A 19,984-nucleotide genomic window follows, 5' to 3' on the forward strand; every position below is an offset into this window, starting at 1 on the left:
GTGTAAAGGGGCCTTAAGCGTAAATGAGGCTCACGCCCTAAGAACCACCCTCATCCAATTCGGGAGGGCAAAGAGGAACCAAGCAACCAGTTCAGCCAATCAAAACCTAAGCAGCGCCACGCAGACTTTGAACGCCTCCAAACAGCTGACGGAACAAGAACCGTGTTGCTGAAATGACCCGGCCCAAAATTTAGAACAGCAAATAAATCTCGACAAAATTGTCAGAGCTCGAGAATAAAGCTCTTGGACCCTGTACATCCATTAGGTTAGTCATATAAATGATTGGCCGTGCCCTAAGCTGGGAGGTGGTCCCTGGAGGGAGGGACTGTCTCTCCGACCTAAGTCCCTGTGTAGCCAGCGCTGGGGCAATGGAAGAATTCTACTGCCTCTCGGCAGGTGGATTATCGACGGCCACAGGGAGACCCCTCCTCTCGGCGGAGCTGGCGTCTACTCCAAGGCATGGCAGCGGCAGCGTTCCAAGTGTAGACAGGGCCTCGGTGTCCACGAGAATCGAGCCCCGGCGTTTACATTGCATATCACAGCTTCCCACGTGGGACTTCAGTTCAGGGGCCGCCTCCTCCCTCCCCTCTCTGAGGTGATTAAGTAGTAACGAGATTCGGCTCTAATCGTCTCAGCCCTTTTAAAGTGCAGGGATGGCACACCACGCAGCTGTTCTCCGCCACGTGAGGCTGCCGACCCCCTCGGAGACTTTGTCTTCTGGGCTAACTCGCTCTGCCTCTGAGCCCTCCCGGTCACGTTGCCAGGGTCTCCGAGAGCTCCGGCCTGCTCGACGGCAAATCAAATTACTTCAGGATCAGCGCGAGTGTCATCGCCAAACTCCATCTCTCTCTCTGCTGCGTGCTGACAGATTGGGAGGGGGGGTGCGGTGGGCGGGGGGGCAAGCTTAGCTTTGCTGCATGATAAGGATATCTTGGCAGTTTGAAACTTGTGCGCCCAGGAGCTTAAGTGGAGAGCCTCTGGCCACTCTGGCTCTTGTAAGGAGAGAGAAGTTAAAATGCCCCGTGTGGCCACATTTATAAGGGGCAGCTTCTCCCATTGAAAGGCACTTCCTTCTGTCTAGTGGCAGAACAGCTTAGCATCTGAACAACTGAGTCCAGGGCTCAGAAACCAGACAGGTGGGCACTGGATAGATAGATAGATAGATAGATAGATAGATAGATAGAATCAGTGATATTCAACCTTTTTTCATTTGCAGACCCCTAAACATTTTTGAATGGAGTTGCAAACCCCTTTGGAAATCTTGAACATAGTCCGCGGACCCCCAGGGATCTGCGGACCACAGGTTGAAAACCATTGGATTAGATAATGGGGTATGCATGGGGATAGCTAGCTAGACAGAGGGGTGTGTATGGGGCTAGATTAGACAGATAGAACCATACACATGAACTGAGCGCGAGAGATTGAAATAAATCGGCTCCTCCCCTCTGCAAAGAAAAGGTTTCTTGAAGAGCTGGGCGAGTAACTCCCACAGCAGCTGGTACGTCTTCTCCACGACTCCAGGCGGGGAGTCAGCTCCGCTCTTATTTCCAGAGTCATTCCCCCACGAGCAGTCGCGTGACCGCCAGGCTAGCCGTGAAAACGGCCACGAATCCCCAAAGCTGCCCCAACGGCGTTTTGTTCTCAAGTCCGCAGAGCGAACCCCTCTCATCCACATTGAAGCCCCTTGGCAGGGCTCGGGCAGCACAAAGAGGCCTTGAAGCACAGGTACATTTCACTTGGCGCCCAATTTCCAGCCCCTTCACGCTACCGGAGAAGCATAAAGGGGCCCAAAGGTATCTCTACCCCTGGAGCTGGAATGCCCAGCTCGGGCAGACATGCCTGCGCCATTAGTAAGTTGTTTGGTAGATGCCTATACACAAGAAATAGGTTCACAGAAACTGGATCTGTCCGTGAGTGATTCTGCTACAAGTGCCTGGGTGAAATTAATCCCCAAACTTATCTGTGTTACAACACTGCCTCTTGGGCTGCCTTCAGGGATTGAACCCAAAAACATGGATCTAAAAGCACAAGTTTCTAGTGCAGTTGTGGCAACCTGCGGCCCTCGGGCTGCACGCAGACCGTCAGGGTAACCCACTGGTGAGCCGCGAGAGTTTGTTTACATTGACCGTCCGCAGGCACGGCCGCCTGCAGCTCCCAGGGGCTGCAGTTCACCATTCCCAGACAATGGGAGCCGCAGGAAGTGGTGCGGGCCGCAGGGTTCTCTTTGCCAGAAGCTGCGAATGGGCGACAGGGGATGGATCACTTGATTCCCTGTTCTGTTCATTCCCTCTGGGGCACCTGGCACTGGCCACTGTCGGAAGACAGGATACTGGGCTAGATGGACCTCTGGTCTTACCCAATAGGGCCGTTCATGGACTAATCACTAGAGGGGGACAAAGAGCCAGATCTTGTTATCATGGGTTACACTTGCAATGAGTAATGTGACCAGCTCTAGGGGACTATTTTAGAGGTTATTTGTATTCCAAATAAAACTTCATTACTTCTTAGTTTATCTGATCCCATTTCTCCAGCCTTCAAACAACAGTAGACACTGGGCCTTTATGGGAAAGAAAAAGTCAGAGATAGAGGTGGTTGGAAAAAACAGGAAAATGATTTGGCGAAAAATTTCAAACTTGTTTCCATTTCATAGGCTTCAAGACAAACTCAGTTTTTTCATGAACTTTTCCCATAATACTTATTTTTTTACTCAAACTGTTCTTTTACCAAAACCGCCATGTTTTTCAGGCTTTCGGTTAACAACAATTTTCCGATAATTTTGAAAATGATTTTTGTTAAAACGCCAGGAAAATATATCATGGAAAGTTTTGTGAAAGTGAGGGAAAAATGATACCGGTGATGAAAAGTTTTGGTTTTGAATAAAAAGGCCATGATTTGACCCCCAAAAAGTTCACGCACAAAAAATGATGAAGAGCTTTATTTAGAGGTTTCCATTTTGGGCATCCACAAAACATCGTGCCAGATTCATCCCCTGTCTAATTGTTTCGCCTTTGACGGAGTCGCACCACGCATGAATTTGGCCAATACCATGTCGCAATGGCTGAGGACCTGCCATGGCATGTGGACAAACTACAGCTGCACTAAGTAGGTTCATAACGCTACCAAGTCCAGATCTTTCACTCAGCTCTGCTCATGGTGGTAGCATTTCACACACTTCAACCAGGTGTCAATGGCCACAGAAGACGCACATCCCAAGGAAGAGTCAGGAGCTATGATGATTTGATGCGGTGTCATGTGTCAATCAACAGCCCATAGACACGATGCTGTGACGTTTCAGTACGCGGTGATGGGGTCGCGGCTGAGTTGGTCTCTTTGGACCAACTCAGCGCTGGCAACGCTATTCAGAGTGACCAATAATAGGGATATCTGGGGCAGACGGGGCAGGGAGGCGGCTCTTGGCCATGCCTGGAGGTCTGAAGCTGGAAACGGGGGAGAGAAAAGAAAGCAAGGCCTGGCGGCTCTCAGCCCTCTGTGAGAGGAAGGATGGGCCAGTGGTTAGGGTTTGGGAGACCTGAGTTAAATTCCCTGTTCTGCAAACAACATCAGGCCCGTTACCCAAGATTAACAAACCCATCTCTGGCAGTGTCAGAAATAGGACCCAGGAGTCCAGGATCCCCAATTTAATGACCAGGTTATACTCCCTCTCCAGAAGTAGGAACTGAAACCCGGGGAGTCCTGCTGACCAGTCACCACTTCTTTATCTACTAGACCCACCCATCCTTCCACACCCAGGAATAGAACCCTGAAGTCCCAACTTCCAGTGCTTCGTTCTAGCCACTAGCAAAGCCCCTGACACATAAAACCATCAATTATCATTATCCTGCCATTCAAGTCTGCCAACCTTACAGTGAAAAGGAAAGAAACCAAAAACCTTTCAATTATAGATAAGCAGACAGGCTGGGATTTACATGGGCCTGACCCTCATCTAGAAGAATTAACCTTATAAGACTAAGAGGGTAATTGAATCTCATGCTTCAGGGCATAAGCTGATCGCCATAGGGGTCAGGAAGGAATTACTTCCACACACAGTCCTGCGCTATCAGAGGATTTTTTCCCTTCCCTGACGCATCAGGCACTGGTCTTTGCCAGACTCGCTTTGATGGACTAGTGGGCTGATGTGTTATGGCAAATCTTATCCTATCCTCTAATGTCATTAGTGACTATTACTGGCTCTCCTCTCTTGTGTTTGGCTTCTACACTAGGGCTTTGATTCTGGTCTCACTGATCAATGGTAACTCCATTCATTTCAGGGGAGTCATCCTGGTCTCCTAGCTCGGCAGGCAGGACCAGAAACATGCCCGTAGACTCTCAGGAGAGCTCCGTGCAACATGCTAGCCCTGAGGTTGCAAAGGTGCAGATCTGGTCGGGCAAGTTCCCTACGAGACAGTCACAGCACAAGAGAGGAAGATTGTAGCCAAGGCAGCAGACTAGCTCTCAGGAGACCTGTGTTCGGTTTCGACTTGGCCACAGACGTGCTGGGCTTTGGATCAGGGCCCCAGTGTCTTGGAGTTCCTTACACGGCAGAGGCAAATGATTATTTATGAACTAAGTTTGCACAGGTAGCAGAATCATTGGTTACTCCCCAGAGACCATCCACACAGGTCTTGTGGCCAAGGCTCTCGAGCTGGATTCAGAGGATCTGGGTTTAATTTATGGCTCTGCCACAGACTCTCTCGTGTGACCTGTGATGAGTCACTTAATTGCTGCAGGCCTCAGGTCCCCATCTGTAAAATATTTCCTTGGTCTGTCTTTTCTACTCAGAGTGTAAGCTGTCCAGAGCTGGGTCCATGTCTTACCACCTGTGTGTGCAGCACCCTAGCAAAATAGAGTCCGGTCTAGCTTAAGTCCTTTATGTGCTACCATAATATCTATAATAATGACGGATCAGTCATCTTTGAGAAAAGGGTCAGTGCCTGGGAACCCTTTGAGACTGTAAGCTCTTTGGGGCATCTGTAATGTGTTTGTACAGCTCCTAGCACTATGGGACCTGGACTCGAGGTGCTACTGCCATATAAATGTTAAACAACAACAACAATCCAATAACCTAGCTAACTGCAAGTTCTCAATGAGGTCAGGTTCTGCTGGGAGCTAGTAGCGCTGGTATGCAAACAAGCGTGTGCATAGCAAAGAGCACACATGACGCGCGCGCGCACACACACACACACACACAGATGCATGTGCGGAGACATCCCACACGCAAAGCAGCTTTAACTGGAAGACCTACATTTCCAGAGGCAGAGCCATGACATGAAAGCACATGCATAATTCAGCAGCATCAGATTCCTTAACTACTGGTTAGCAGCAGGAGAGAGGAGAGATTCTCCCCTCTCTGAACCTCAGGAAAGCTTCTGTGGAGACAGAGATGGAAATTTTACCAGCTGAGCTGCCACAACGCATGGGCTAAGGATGCAGGGCGGACCTGAGCGTTGGACTGAAGCCTGTTTTCCCCACCCCGTCCCAGGGAGAAGCTAACATTCGGAGTCAGCACCGTGCAACCAGTTTGGGCAGTTCCTCAGTCACGCTATGTCCAAAGCGCACCCCTCTGGAATAGATCGGTGGGGGACAATCTGCGGCCCGTCAGGGTAATCTGCCGGCGGCCGCCAGACAGTTCGTTTACGTTTGCATGGCCGCCCGCAGCTCCCGTTTGCATGGCGGGCGGCAGGTGGCCCACCACTTGAACTGAAACAACAGAGGAGAGAGAAATGATGGAAGGAAAGTGGGACCTTTGTTAGCACCTAGAGACCACAAGTGAGATCAGGGCCCCATTGCCTAGGCCAGGGGTGGGCAAACTACGGCCTGTGGGCCACATCCGGCCCGCGGGACCGTCCTGCCTGGCCCCCGAGCTCCTGGCCCGGGAGGCAACCCCCAGCCCCTCCCCTGCTTCCCCCCCTCCCCTGCAGCCTCAGCTGGCTCGCTCTGCCGTTGGTGCGATGTTCTGGCCGGCCTGACCCGGTGCTCTGTGCCACCAGCCACCGGTGCTCCAGGCAGCGCGGTAAGGGGGCAGGGAGCGGGATGGTTGGATAGAGGGATGGGGAGTTCGAGGTGGTGGTCAGGGGGCGGGGGTGTGGATGGTGGTCGGGGGGAAACAGGTGGTTGAATGGGGGCAGGGGTTCTGGGGGGCAGTCAGGAAGGAGGGGGGTTGGATGGGGCGGCAGGGGGCAGTCAGGGGACAGGGGTTCCAGGGGCGGTCAGGGGACAGGGAGACGGGGTGGTTGGATGGGGCAGGAGTCCGGGGGTGTGTGTCAGGAATGAGAGGAGGGGTTGGATGGGGCAGCAGAGGTCTGGGGGCGGTCAGGAAACAGGGAGCGGGGGGTGGATGGGGCAGGGGTCCCAGAGGGGTGGGGCTGGGAGATAGGAGGTGGAGACCGGGCCACGACCCCCTCTCCTAACCGGCCCTCAGGCCAAAAAGTTTGCCCTCCCTGTGCTAGGTGCTGTACATACACATAGAAAGAGAAAGCCCCTCCTCTGAAAATCTTACAATCGAAATAGACAAGGGCAGGAAAAGGTAGGATTATTATCTCTGTTTTTCTGATGAGGAACTGAGGCCTGCAGACATTAAGTAATGTGACCAAGGTCACACAGGAAGACCATAGCAGGGCCAACAACAGGCTGCAGGTCCCAGGAACACGCCTAATGGATAAGGTGTCTGACTTTGGATCAGAGGGCTGTTTGCTTGCATCTGATCACGGGTTCAGCTGCCTAGGTCTCAGCTAGGGCCGTAGCAGATTCTCCATCACACAAAGCCTTGAAATTGGAACGAGATTTCTTTCTAAAGCTACACTGTAGCGCTGCCGAAAGATAAAGGGCTTGATTCAGGAATCCCTGGCTGAGTTTCTAAGGCCTGGACTATGCAGGAGGTCAGGCTACAGGATCATACTGACCCTATGTGGCCTCAAAGTCCATGAGTCTTCAGAGTGTCAGATCGGCACCCAATCCACTGGGCCACACTACCTGGGTGACTATAGAAATACCTAAATAGACCATGGGCCATATCCTGTGCTGATTTACGTCAGCGTAGAGCCAGTGACCGCAACAGAGCTGAGCCGGGATCGGGCCCGCTTTCTTCTAGCGCTTTGCTTCTTTCCTCCAAAAGCGGCTTCTTTCCTCTCGTCACGGTGCATCCTTGCTGGGCAAGGGAAGGAGAGGGGGAAATAATTGATTCCGAAGCCAGCGCCGATGACCAATTAAACAGCCCTGCTGCTTCGTTAACTTCCTGGCTCTGAGAGGGTTTTGCTGGGTTTGTTTTAAAAGCCAACCGCTACATTCCTTGATCATGCAAAGAACGCGGTTCAAAGCGTGTGTGTGTGGGGGGGTGTTTCTTGATGGAATCCCAGCTGTGTCAGATAAGAAGCATCCCCATTAGAAATGTTTGTGATTACAATGGGAGGGTGGAGGGAGAACAAGATATCCAAAAAAAAGGAGCTGCAGGAAAGATAAAGGAACCCCGTGACTCGCCCCCAGGCAACCGTTCCAGCCAGATGTTCTCAAGCCCTCAATTGTCTCTCTCTTTGTATCAGACCACTTTGTGTTTTTATTGTAGGTAACATGTACATGCTGTACTCTCTCTCTTTCTCTTTTTCCATTAGCCCTTTATAGTAGCTATAAATCCCACTGCCAGATTCTTTTTTTTTTTTTTTATTTTTTTTTTTTTTTGTCGTCCTCATGCTGGCTCCCAAGCTGCCTGCATCTCTCCTGCCGGTGGTGCTGTGGCAAAGCAGGAAGAAAGGCGGAGGAGAGAGGTACTACTGGGAGTGAGGCGTAACCTGGCGGACTGGGCCCAGAGCGGAGACTCTGGGAACCCGGGTACTAGCACCAGCACTGACCTCTTGGGTAAGTCACTTTCTCTCTGGGTCTCATTTCCCCCTCTTTGTCTATTTAGACTGGGATCTCTTTGAGGCAGGGTTTCTCTCACACTGTATGTACGTACAGCACCTAGCGCACTGGGGCCATGATCTCAGTTGCTCTTCTATTACCATAACACCTAGGAGCATGGACCAAGCCCCTATGGTGCTCGGTGCTGTACAAGCACAGAACAGACAGTTCCTGCCTTATCTAAGCATCCATCTACCTTTGACCTGGGAGGGGTGTTTCCCCCCCTCTGCTTGAGCTAGCACCTAAAAATAGCAGTGTGTCCGTCACAGCACGGGTAGTAGCTTGGGGCAGCCATCCAAGGACGTGCCCATCGCAGACATATTTTTAGGCACTAGCTCAAGCCAGTACGTCTACGCGAATCACACCTCCCATCTCCAATGTAGATGTAAAAATCCAAGCCCCAGGTGGCCAGGGGTTTATTTCCCCCCTGCACAGAGGGCTAGCACAAGGCTTAACTGAGGCTGGCGGGGGTGAGCTTTGCCGCTAAAGGAAGAGCCTGGTGGTTGAAGTGAACAGGCCTGGCCCCTACCCCACCCCAGAGTTGTGGCAGCGTGAGCAGCGCAGTTGCCAGCACTGCCAAATCCAACCATTTAGAACCCTCGAGGCAGGCCCCCAAAAATCAGGAGACTGGCTTAAAAACCGTGAGATTTAAAGAAAAAAAAGGCGGGGTGCTTTCTCTAGGCTTCCTGGTTTCTGAGCCTTTTGGATCACACTCAGGCCACGTTCCCAAGCTGTTCTCTGCAGTCGTGAGAGTTAGAAACGTACTTTAAAAAAAATAAAAGACGAAAGCTAATATTCTCACCTAATCACCTGACTCCAGGAGCTGGAGCTTTGAAGAAAGCACCAGGTATTGTGAGACTTGCAATAAAATTGCAGCCATTGGCAACCCTGAGTAGTAGCTCCTGTGGGAACCAGACTGTCACAGCTGTCTTCTATTATTCCCCACCCAACCTTCACAAGTTCAGCCGAGAAAAGCACTCCACGAAGGTGACAGGCAGGCAGACAAGAGAAACTGAGTCTGACAGCTAACATCCCCCTCCTCATTCATTTTTACCACCTCTCCTCATTGTTATTTATTTATTCAATGGTAGCAAAGAGGGAGTCCCAGCTCGAGATTCTGTGGTGTTAGGCACTGCACTCTCCGCCCCGAAGAGCCTGCAATCTATGTATAAGATAACAGACAATGGATGGACTACCCCCATTTTACAGCTGGGGAAACTGAGGCACGGAAAGGGGCAACTACTTGCCCAAGGTCACCCAGGAGGACAACTGAGAATAGAACCCAGGTCTCATAAACCCCAGGCCATGTCACCCTGGTGTTCCTTTGTTACTAAATGAGATGGGGAAATTAGCTATTAGAGTCGAGTACGATAACTTTGCTGCTTGGGAAATCGAGGCACAGTGGGATTAACTGTCTTGCCCAAGGTGAGTCAGTGCCCAAAGCTGGGAACCGAACCCAAATCTTCCACATTCTACTCCAGCGCTTGAATCTCAAGACCTTCCTCCCAACCATCTTCTCACCAAAAGTCTGGCTAAACTCACCCAGCATATTGCAGCTCAACCCCTCCTCCACCGGTCAAACCCCCCGGCCCCCAACCTACAGCTCACTTGGACCCCGGGCTTTGGCAGCGAATTCACTCTTTCCTCTCCTAAAGGGTTATAAAACAGGGCTAGCGCAGGCTTTCGGCCTCCAGGATTACTAAATATTTTCCATTCATTTTAACTTTGAACAGGGCTCCAATAACCGGCTTTATATATGTTATAACCTCCCGCCCATGTACGGCATTCAGCAACGCGCTGGCATGCCAGATAGCTGTGCTGCCCCAATAAAAAAAAGCTCCAGCTCCTTTAATAATCACTAATGCACCATTTCCTGCTCGTTATGGAAATAAACACTGCCCTGAGCAAGTGGGATACTGTCAAAAATATTCCCTCCCTCCCCCTTTGCCCACCCAAGTGAAACTTTAATGAAGAAAACCTGCAATTTTCTATTGTTTCACCATGGAACAATAAAGCTCCTGGATGGAACTTGCTGCAGTGCTAATGGTTTTTCTTTTAGCAGCAAAAGCCCTGCTGCTGGGTGAGGAATGATGAGGAATCTCCCATCGAGTTCGATGGAGAAGCTACAGTCACTGATTGTGGGCCCAGAGATGAGACGGGAGATCAATTTCGGGCTGCAGCCCCATCGGCAGGTGACGGCAATTGGAGGTGAATGTGCATGGCGCACTGCTTTCTCCGTTACGCCTCGCGTGTCTCTCCAATCGGTGAACCCCTGACATTTTTCAGTCCAAGGTGGTGCCATCAGACCTTGTCCCAGGCTAAGAGCACGCAGGTGGTGAGGTCCACATTGCAAGACTGGAGGCTGGCTTTGAAAGGAAGGCAAAGTGGCCCTCAGAAGAAGCACCTTACTCATTGCAGGAGACATAGGGATTCAACAGGGCCGCCCAGAGCAGGGGGGCAAGTGGGGCAATTTGCCCCAAGCCCCGGGCCCCGCAGGGGCCCCACGAGAGCTTTTCGGGGCCCCTGGAGCAGGGTCCTTCACTCGCTCCGGGGGGCCCCGGAAAACTCTCGCGGGGCCTGGGCCCCCAGAGCTTCCTCCGCTCCGGGTCTTTGGCGACAATTCGGCAGCAGGGGGTCCTTCTGTGCCGGGATCCGCCGCTGAAGTGCCCCGAAGACCCACGGTGGGGGGGTTCTTCCGTCCCAGAACCCGCCGCCTAAGTGCCCCGAAGACCCGCGGCGGGGGGGTCCTTCCGTCCCAGGACCCGCTGCCAAAGTGCCGGGTCTTCGGCAGCAATTCGGCAGCAGGAAGACCCCAGGCCCCCTGAATCCTCTGGGCAGCCCTGGGATTCAGTTCCTGGTTCTGCTACAGCTGCCCTGGGCGCCCTTGGGAAGCCACTCGAAGCTAGGCTCCTTCAAATTCTCAGCACTACTGGGGTCCTATTTTCCAAAGAGCCTCTCTCTGTTCTGAGTTAGTGAGGTCCTTATCCCGTGTGTTTCACCATAGCCTCGACGCACCTTCCAGTCGTGCGTGACGTGACACGATTCACTGCTGCCATTCAGGCCCTTAAAACGGAGCCACATTTTCAACAGGGCTCAGTCGCTCTAGTTGCATGTCCGGAGTTGGGGAGCTGTCTTTGGAAAATCTGGCCCCAGCAGTCTAGATTTCAACTCTGCCCCGTTCTAGCCACTAAGCTAAACTTCCTCCCAGAACTGGAAATAGACCAGGGCTTTTATTTATTTTTTTTAATGTGTTTCAGAGGCCTTTCTTTTAAAGAAAACATCATCCCACGGATTGCCACCAAGACAACAAGCCCACTGGAATCCTTAAGGAAAGAACTACTCAGTAGGGTTAATTTTAAGACCTCACAACTTTGAGGGTGTTCCCTGAAGGCTAGGAAAATTCTGCTGCAGCAGTAACCCACAACTTCCCCATAGCAGCCCACTCGAAGAATCTCCAGTGCGAGCTACAGAACTGGAGGGCCACTGGCAAGTACAGCAATCAACATGGCATGTTGCAGATCGGGATACGGTTTGCTCATTATAAATAAGAGCTGCTCCTCTTATTTGAGAGAGAGAGAGAGAGAGAGGGGGAGGCCTGGCTGATTATCTGATCCCCATTATCTGATCCATCCTCCTGCTAGTGCAGACTCATCCCCTGTGAGATTGTTTTTCTTCCCCCATGTAATCTCGACCATGCCATCCACACTCAGGGAAACTGACAATCCCCCGCCCATCGGTTTGAGCGGAGACAGTGCAGTCTTTTGGTGTTGCAGCGACATTGATGGATTACGGCCAGATCATTATAAAACCCGACACCCTCACCCCCAATCTGTGCTCAATCCACAGGGGATATACAGTGCTACAGGTCCAAGATCCTTGGCTCTTCAGATCAGGCTGCAGCACAGCTGATGCTTTTAGGCCGAGAGGTCTGCAGCTCAATCCCCGTGTGCTGGTCGAGATATCACCTGGGTTTGGTCCTGCTTTGAGCAGGGGGTTGGACTAGATGACCTCCTGAGGTCCCTTCCAACCCTGAGATTCTATGATTCTATGGCAAGCCAAGCCCAGGGTCACCATAAAACCCAGGCAGAGCCAAAGGTGTGTCACAGTCATGGCCAAAATCTTGCAGCTGCGAGGGGATAGACTGATACTCCATATGCACGCCATGGGCCTGATCCTGAAAAGTGCTGATGGGGCTACCCGGAGGGTGGGGGCAAAAAGGGACAGTTCTCCCCCCGCCCCCGCAGTTCGCGCTGCCTTCCAAACTGAGTAGCGTTGCAACCTGGCGTTCAGGATCACAGCAAAGCCCCTCCAAGGGGCAGCTCCCCCAACCTGAGTGGGGTTAACACACTGCATGCCGGGTCACACCACCACTCCCTGAAATTTGGCCCAGCAGCCTCCAGGCTAAACCCAACTGGGCCAGGTCACAACCCCCGAGGGATGGGGGGAAAGCGGGCATTTTCCATCTGGAATAAAATGTTTCAATGGCAAAGCTTTGCTGAGCGCTAAGAGGAGAGCTCCAGCTGCAGCCGTTCGCCCCTGATTTCGCATGAATGCGCCGCTATTTCGTAACGCCACCGCTTTGCACCGAGTTGGGGAATGTTCCTCTAAAACTCCCCAGGCACAAACCTGGCCGGCTTACCCCCTTAGAGCTCTGTTCATCTGCTGATCTCAAACCACTTTATAAAGGTGGGCACGTGCCACTGGCCCACATTTGCCAAAGCGACTAGTGATTCTGGTTGCCCTGACTTGAGACACTATAAAAGAAGATTTTCAGGAAGCAGATGCTCTGCACTGTCTGAAAAATCAGGCTTTTTAAGGTGTCTCAGCTTGGGCAGCCAAAATCGCTCATCACTGTGGAAAATGTAGGCCATTATCCTCATGTCACAGATAGGAAAACTGAGGCACAAATAAATGGGAGTTTGGTCTTTGAGCGTCAGTTGGGGTTGGGGGAAGAGGCAGGATCAGCCCTACAAAAGGTACCAAATCAGGAATTACCGACCTGTCGATTTCGCTCATCCGTGATCCGCTGGATCTGGATCTTTTTCCTCCCCATCTTCTCCGGAAATCCTCACCGTATGGGGACGACTTTCTTGTTCGGGGGAGGGGAAAAATAACCCTGGTTTAAAACGTTTTCATGAAAGAATTTTTTGTTATGTAAAAGTTTTTAAAACCAAAACCAAAAAAACCGAACAAAAATCCGGGTTGCTTCTTTCTCAGTTCATGTTATGCTGCCGTCTGGTTAATTCCAGGCGCTTTGGGCCTCCAGGGGCTGCTCGGAAACCTAGGGAAGAGAGGAAAAAAGGAATTAAAACAATTTTTTCAAGCAAAGCCTTCCTAATGGTTATCGTTCAGATTACCATAGCCCCTAGGGGTTCAGTCCCAGACCAGGACCCCATTGTGCTAGGGGTGGCACAAACAGCACAAAAAGACAGTCCCTGAGCCAAAGCATGGTAGCACCTAGAGGCCCCAGGAGGTATCCAGATGCCACAGTGCCGGGTGCTGCATAGATGCACCGTGAGACACCATCCCAGCCCCGAGGAGCTTGCCATCGTAATCAATTCACCAAAAAAATAAAAGGACTCTGAGCAAAATTCCTATCCAGGACAAACAAAACTGCATTAAGATTATCTACATCGACTCTGGTAACAGAAAGCAGCTAATCTCTCTCTCTCTCTCTGTTTATACCATGCCCGTCACCACTGTGTCTGAGTTCACGTCTACACGACAGACGCGGTAGCGCTGCAGCACCACAGTGCAGACGCTTCCCGCATCAACGGAAGGCGGATTTCCACTGCTGGAGTGAGCCCGCCTCTCCGAGAGGCAATAGCTAGGTCCACGGAAGAATTTTTCTATCAAGCTTGTTGCACCTGGGGGAGTCGGGGGGGAGGCTCAGTTTAACTACACCGCTCAGGGGGTGAAAGGTCAATCTAGGCCTTGCCTAAACACTGCTTGAACTCTACTGTACTATTGTGTGTGTAGATGCAGCTATTCTGGTATAAAGGTGCCTATGCTGATACGGTCATTTCCATACAGGAAAGGGACTAGGCTATATTGGTGCATATATTCGTACCTGTGTAAGTGAGGCTGTACTAGCGGCTGTACTGATATTACAATATCAATTTAAAAAATCACCCCCTGAACCAACAGTTATACCAAGACACAACCCGTGTCTAGAGCAGGTTCCACACGGCCTAATTTAAACCCGATCTGTTTGTCCAACCAAGGTATTTCTTATATCAGTGTCTAAAAATCTAGGCAGCCTGCAGACAAATGAAGATTTGGCATAAATTCACCTGTAGTGGTTCCTTATGTTTTAATTATTTATTGCGTGAAAGGCCAAGGGGTCGGGACTTCTCCACTCCTTCCCTTGAGGTCCTGCCCCCCTGCTCGCTCCTTTCCCCTCTCCACCCATCACTCACTGCTCTCCCACTTGCTCGATTCTTTCCACTTCCCACTCTCCACCCCAGCTGGGCTCCCTCTGCTCCGGGGCTGGGATGGGAGCTGCAGCCCGACTCGGAGCCTGCTGCCTTCCTGCCCAAAAGATGCAGGTAGTAGGCACCCCTGGCTGAGCAGGGGCTGGTGAGGGTTAATGATCCTGCATCTCCCCCACCGCTGCCCATGCTAACTGGATTTTTTGGATGACGACGCTGTTAAATGACTGGGTCTGTTGCACGTGCGCTGATGAGCAGCACCGAGGAGCCTTACAGAGAATGGAAATTTCACTGACACCAGCGCATATTTATCCCCATTTTACAGAGGCGCAGAGTGATTCACGGCCAGCTTTCCAGAAGCCCTCAGGTCTCAGTCAGGCACCAAAGGGAGCAGCGTAGAAGTGGATAGTAGGTGCTAAGCCCTTTTGAAAATCTGTCCTTTATTAAGTGCCTAACTGGGAGCTGAAGCACTTTCGAAAATACCCCGAATCACAGGTGCTCAGCAACTCAAACCCCGGCTGCAGGTTACGCAGCAAGGCTGGGATAGAGCAGGGAAGTGAATCCAGGGTCATATCTTAGCCACAAGTTCCACAGTCCTGTTGAGACAGCAGAGAACCATCCAGGGCACAGACAGGAAGCATTTTTGTACACATGTGAGGGGTGGGAGAAGACAGCCATAATAAACCAGTGAATTTCTGTTCGTTTGTGACACTCCACTCCAAACAAGCAGTGTGGGGGGGTTGTTTTTTGGTTTTTAAGTCATGAGAAGTCGAGTGGCCAGTCATTAGCCTGGGTCATTTAAATTCTTCGCCGCTTTCTGCATGAATCTTCAATTTTGCATTTTTTTTAAAATGTCTGTACCTGAACAGCCCAAACCAAGCTGACGCAGAAAGGTGTTTCTTAAGGGGCATCAGAGAGAAAATTTTAAAAAGAAGCCAAGCCAGCCCTGGAGTTTTTCTGTTATTAACACTCGTTGGATTTGGAGTGCTCTGATCAATCTGCTTTGATGTCTGTGTTTATTTAAATCCTTCTGTTTAAGATTCTGTCCTCAGAAAAAGCAAGTGCGGCAATCGGGGGGGTTGGAGGGGGCAGATGTGTTGTCATTCTTCACACATCACCAAGCAAGGGAATCCCGGCTTTAAGTGCAAAACTCAACTCATTCCCAATTACAAAACCATAACAGTACTACTCTAGGAAACCTGGGGTTCAGCGTGCAGCACCGCATGCGGTGAAGAGACGGGTATCAGCTGTGACACGGAGAGGAAGGATTTGGGGGGGGGGAGCACTAGACTGTAGGCAATTTGGGCTGTATTCCCAGCTCTGACACAGACTCCTGAGTATGTCTCTATACTAAAGTCACAGGATGTGACTGCAGCTCGATGGACATACCTGCGCTATACAAACCTGCCTGGATCCCTCAGTAATTACTCCAGTGGTGAGATCCCCTGAGTTGCCACCTGCCACGGCTCTGCTCCCTGAGCTAGCTAAAGGTTGCCCAGGTATGTCTCCATGAGCGGCAATCACACCCCCTGACTGCAATGTAGGCACGCCCCGCAAGTCATTCTGGGCCTCAGTTCCTTGATCTGTATAAAGGGGATAATTCTGCTTCATTGGTTTATATTCAGGCTCTGATCCTGCCTTCGGCAGCACACGGGCAGACTGCTGCTGCGGGGAAGTCAGAGCATGAGGCGATCGGAGGCATTTTGATGTCCCCGAGCTCACAATCTTTCGTGTGTTTATCCTCACAACACTCCCGCGAGGCAGGGCCGTGCTTTCCTCTCCATTTTATAATGGGGAACTGCGGCAGCCCAGTGCCTTCACCAAGGTGACACAGGAAGTTTGTGGAAGAGCAGGGACGTAAGCCCAGGTCTGTGGCTGCTGCTAGACCCGCAGCCCACCCTGCCTCTCCTCTCCCCGCTCAGTGCTAGCCCTGAATCTCGCCTGCTAAATGGCCCTGGAAAGAGACCTGAACAGCAGAAATTTTTTCAGAGGTTGTTTGGAAGAGGCTGAAGTGACCCAGCAAGGCAAAGCACCAGGCTGTCTAGCATTACAACCAGCCCCAAGGAGACCGCGTGTCTCAGCAGGGAGTGGGGCTAAGCTGCATGCAATAGGATTTCAAAGTTGGCAGCTCTTCGTTTTTCTACTAGGCTGAGCTGTTCTTGCTCGCCACATCAACCTTAAAAGCTCTTGGCAGCTTCTTTCTCAGCCCAAGCCCTGGATGGGTTTTTCAGCCCCGCGCAGTTCCTTTCTGTGGACAGTAACAACAGCAAGACAACGTTTTTCAAATTTCAACATTTAGGATTATCATTGTTCCTTGAAATGTCACGTTTTGGTAGGGAAAATGGGGATGAAATTTGTGCCTCTGCTTTTCCCTCCGCTTCTTTTTACAGGGAGCAAGACAAACAGCAATAATAATATTACATTGTATTACAGCAGAGACTTGAGGGCCTGGATCAGAATCGAGGCTCGTGTGCTAGGTGCTGTCCAGAGATAAACACAGTCCCAGCTCTTTCATCCTAAAAATCTCCAAGGACTTCACCAATACAATTTCAGTCCTACCACACACAATGACAAAAGGAAGTACTATTTTTCCCCCCACACAAAGCATCATTAACCTGTGGAACTCATTGCCACAAGATATCAGTGAGGCCAAGCAACTGACCCACTGCTCTAATGTACCAAAACTATGAAGAGAACCTAGGAATGTTGATTCCTAGGCCCCTGCTCTGACACTAGACCATACTCTCTCCCAGATCCAGAATACCCAGGACCGCCAGTCCCCTGTCCTAATCACTAGTCTACACCCCCAAAAACCAAGCAATCCCAGCCTTCCCTGCCTTACAAATTTGCCGTGAAGTTTGCCAGTGTCCAATTTATTTCTTCTGCCTCAGTTACTTTAATTCTGGGTAAAAGGGATTATATGTACATCTATAAATCACATTTGCTAATAATGCCATAAAAAAATGGCACAGCAGCAGGAATTGGCTTCTTTGTCAGTCCTATTGACTCAGGTATCAAAGCATACGAGGGGGAAGATTTCTTCTCCGAAACCCACTATTCATTTTCCATGAAAGAAGAACACTTGGACGGCTAAGACACATGTATTCACAGGAGGCCACAGACACACAAACAACAAAAAGTTCCTTTTACCTCCCCCATACCAAGGTTCTTTACAAGGACAAATCGTATTGAAATGACATTTACCAGCTGAACCCTGGTTTTCTTTCTTTCATTACTGAAACGTATGCACCTTTCCCATTGCCGTTAATAAACAGCAGTGCAACTGCAGTTGTCTGGCAATGGAAGAGCGGCAACAAACGGGAAGTGGGACTGATATGATCATGTGAGATGGGGGCCCGCTCTATATGATGATAAGATAGGACATGCCATACGGGACCATTCAAAAAAGAACTAGTTAAGTTCATGGAGGACAGGTCCATTAGCTATTAGCCAGGATGGGCAGGGATTGTGTCCTTACCTCTGTTTGCCAGAGGCTGGGAATAGGCGACAGGGGATGGATCACTTGATGATTCCCTGTTCTGTTCATTCCCTCTGGGGCACCTGGCATTGGCCACTGTCAGAAGACAGGATACTGGGCTAGATGGACCTTTGCTCTGACCCAGTGTGGCCGTTCTTCTGACCACTAGCTCAGTATCCCGCTTTCTGCCACACCAAGATAAATCACTGGTCCATCAGCAGCCCACCTTCTGCAGTACCAGATCAGACCATGTAGCCAAGTAACCCACTTCCTGCTACATGAGATCAGGACAGTGGTCTAGCCAGCTAAGAAGAATGGGCTAGAGAGGTGCTTTTCCACCTGTGGTCCACAGACCTCTGGGGGTCCCGCAGGCTGTGTCAGAGATTTCCAAAGGGGTCTGCACCACCATTCAAAAATTTTGAGGGGTCCGCAAATGAAGAAAAAAAGCTTGAAAACCACTGGTCTAGAAGATAAAACTTTCAGCTAGTCTGCTAGGAGATCTGTCCCCATGAATCAGCCCCCCGGAGGAAAGTGAAAAAAAGTGGAGTTGTTTGTTTGGTTTTTCCCCATTGAGTTTAAACAAAGAGTTCGATTATTTTTTTTTCTTTTTTGGTCAAAACATGAAACATTTCTACTCAAAGCGTATTTGCTATTTTAAAAAAGGGTTTCAAAGGAAATTTTTCATTCAACTCAAGCTGGCATATTATTAGCTGTTTATATCACAACAGGAAGGATCCTGGCGCTGGAAATATACATAATGGACCTCAGCTAGCATGTATCAGCCTAGAAATTAGGCTGATTTACAGCAGCTGAGGATCTGAACTAGTAATTAATGGGGAGGGGAGCGATCTGCAGTGATTACTCTCTCATGGATACTTTATGTTGGTTCTTTGTTTTCTGCTTTCCTTCATCTGAAATACAAAGCATTCAGGCTGAAAGGGCGCTGTGTTCTGCTCAAGGTGTATGAAATAACATAACGTGCTGCTGTGTAGAATCAGAGCTCTGGTCCAGGTACCCCAGCATCCTGCCTCTGACAATGGCCAGCACTAGCTGCTTCAGAGGACGCTACAAGTAACCCGCTAATGTACAAATATGTAATAATCTGCTCACAAGAGAAATTTCTTCCTAACCCATGCGCTTTCTGTTCATGCCCTGAAGCATGAGTATTTACATCCCTTACAAATGTTTAATCCTATCATATATAAGTGTGTATGTCTTTAATAAAAAGAACAAGGAGTATTGTAGCACCTTAGAGACTAACAAATTTATTTGAGCATAAGCTTTCGTGGGCTACAGCCCACTTCATCGGATGCATAGAATGGAACATATAGTAAGAAATATATATACATACAGAGAACATGAAAAGGTTAAATGTCTAATCCTATTTTGCATATGGCTACTGCATGTCTAAATAATATCCAGCAGCCGTGAGTTCCACATGTTAATTATATGTTGCATTAAAAATGTTCAAGTTGGCAACATTGCCTAGCTCTTTCTTTTCAAAACCGGGCAAAACCCTTTCTTTTCAAAACCCCCAAAGTCAACCAGCGTCAAGGATCCCTAACACCTCTGAAAAGCAAGCCCCACTCATCTGATGATGGGTACATAAATGGAAATTATCATATTTGAAGTTTTAGGCCTCAGGGTCTAATTCTGTACCATTAGAGTCAATAGGAGCTCCCTACAAATGTACTGTTCCATGATTTAAAAAAAAAAAAGATTTGGATACTGAAGTTATCAGAGTTACAGCAGAAGCAGTGGATGCTTAACGCTTCTGAAAATCAAGTCATAAGTGACTTGCCCCAAGTCCCACAAAGTAGCAGTGGCAGGGGTAGACAGCACTCCCCTTCAGGTGTCATAATACAAGTCACCTTCTTGAACCACTAGACCATATTCTTTTCCAGAGCTGGGGATGGAACCCAGGAGTCCTGGATCCCAGTCTCCTGCTCTAACCATTAGAAAACACTACCTCCCAAAGTTGGAAGAAAACCTAGGAATCCTGGCAACTAGGTCCTTCTTTTAATCATTAGAGAACATGCCTTCCTGACCTGGATTAACCCCCCCTCCCCCGCCCCCGGCATCCTGAGCACAGGTCCTTTTCTCTAACCACTAGACAACACTGCAGGAAAAATAATTTTTTGCACTGCTTCTGTGTCCGTCACAAAGGGGGAAAAAAAGAATCTGT

At 50.0% G+C, this 19,984-nt stretch overlaps 1 protein-coding gene across 12 annotated transcripts in view; it reads right to left on the reverse strand.

The window, feature by feature from the left end:
• Positions 1-19,984, reverse strand: part of MEF2D (myocyte enhancer factor 2D) — a 172,192-nt gene that overhangs the window by 61,716 nt on the left and 90,492 nt on the right. For all 12 annotated transcript variants that reach the window (XM_039512663.1, XM_039512665.1, XM_039512667.1 and 9 more), the window contains one exon: positions 12,890-13,171. In XM_039512663.1, coding sequence (XP_039368597.1) covers positions 12,890-12,943 — 54 coding nt within the window. In that variant the 5' untranslated portion in view covers positions 12,944-13,171. The remainder of the gene's footprint in view (positions 1-12,889; positions 13,172-19,984) is intronic.

This window comes from Mauremys reevesii, linkage group 24, assembly GCF_016161935.1.
Source record: "Mauremys reevesii isolate NIE-2019 linkage group 24, ASM1616193v1, whole genome shotgun sequence".
NCBI lineage: Eukaryota > Metazoa > Chordata > Testudines > Geoemydidae > Mauremys > Mauremys reevesii.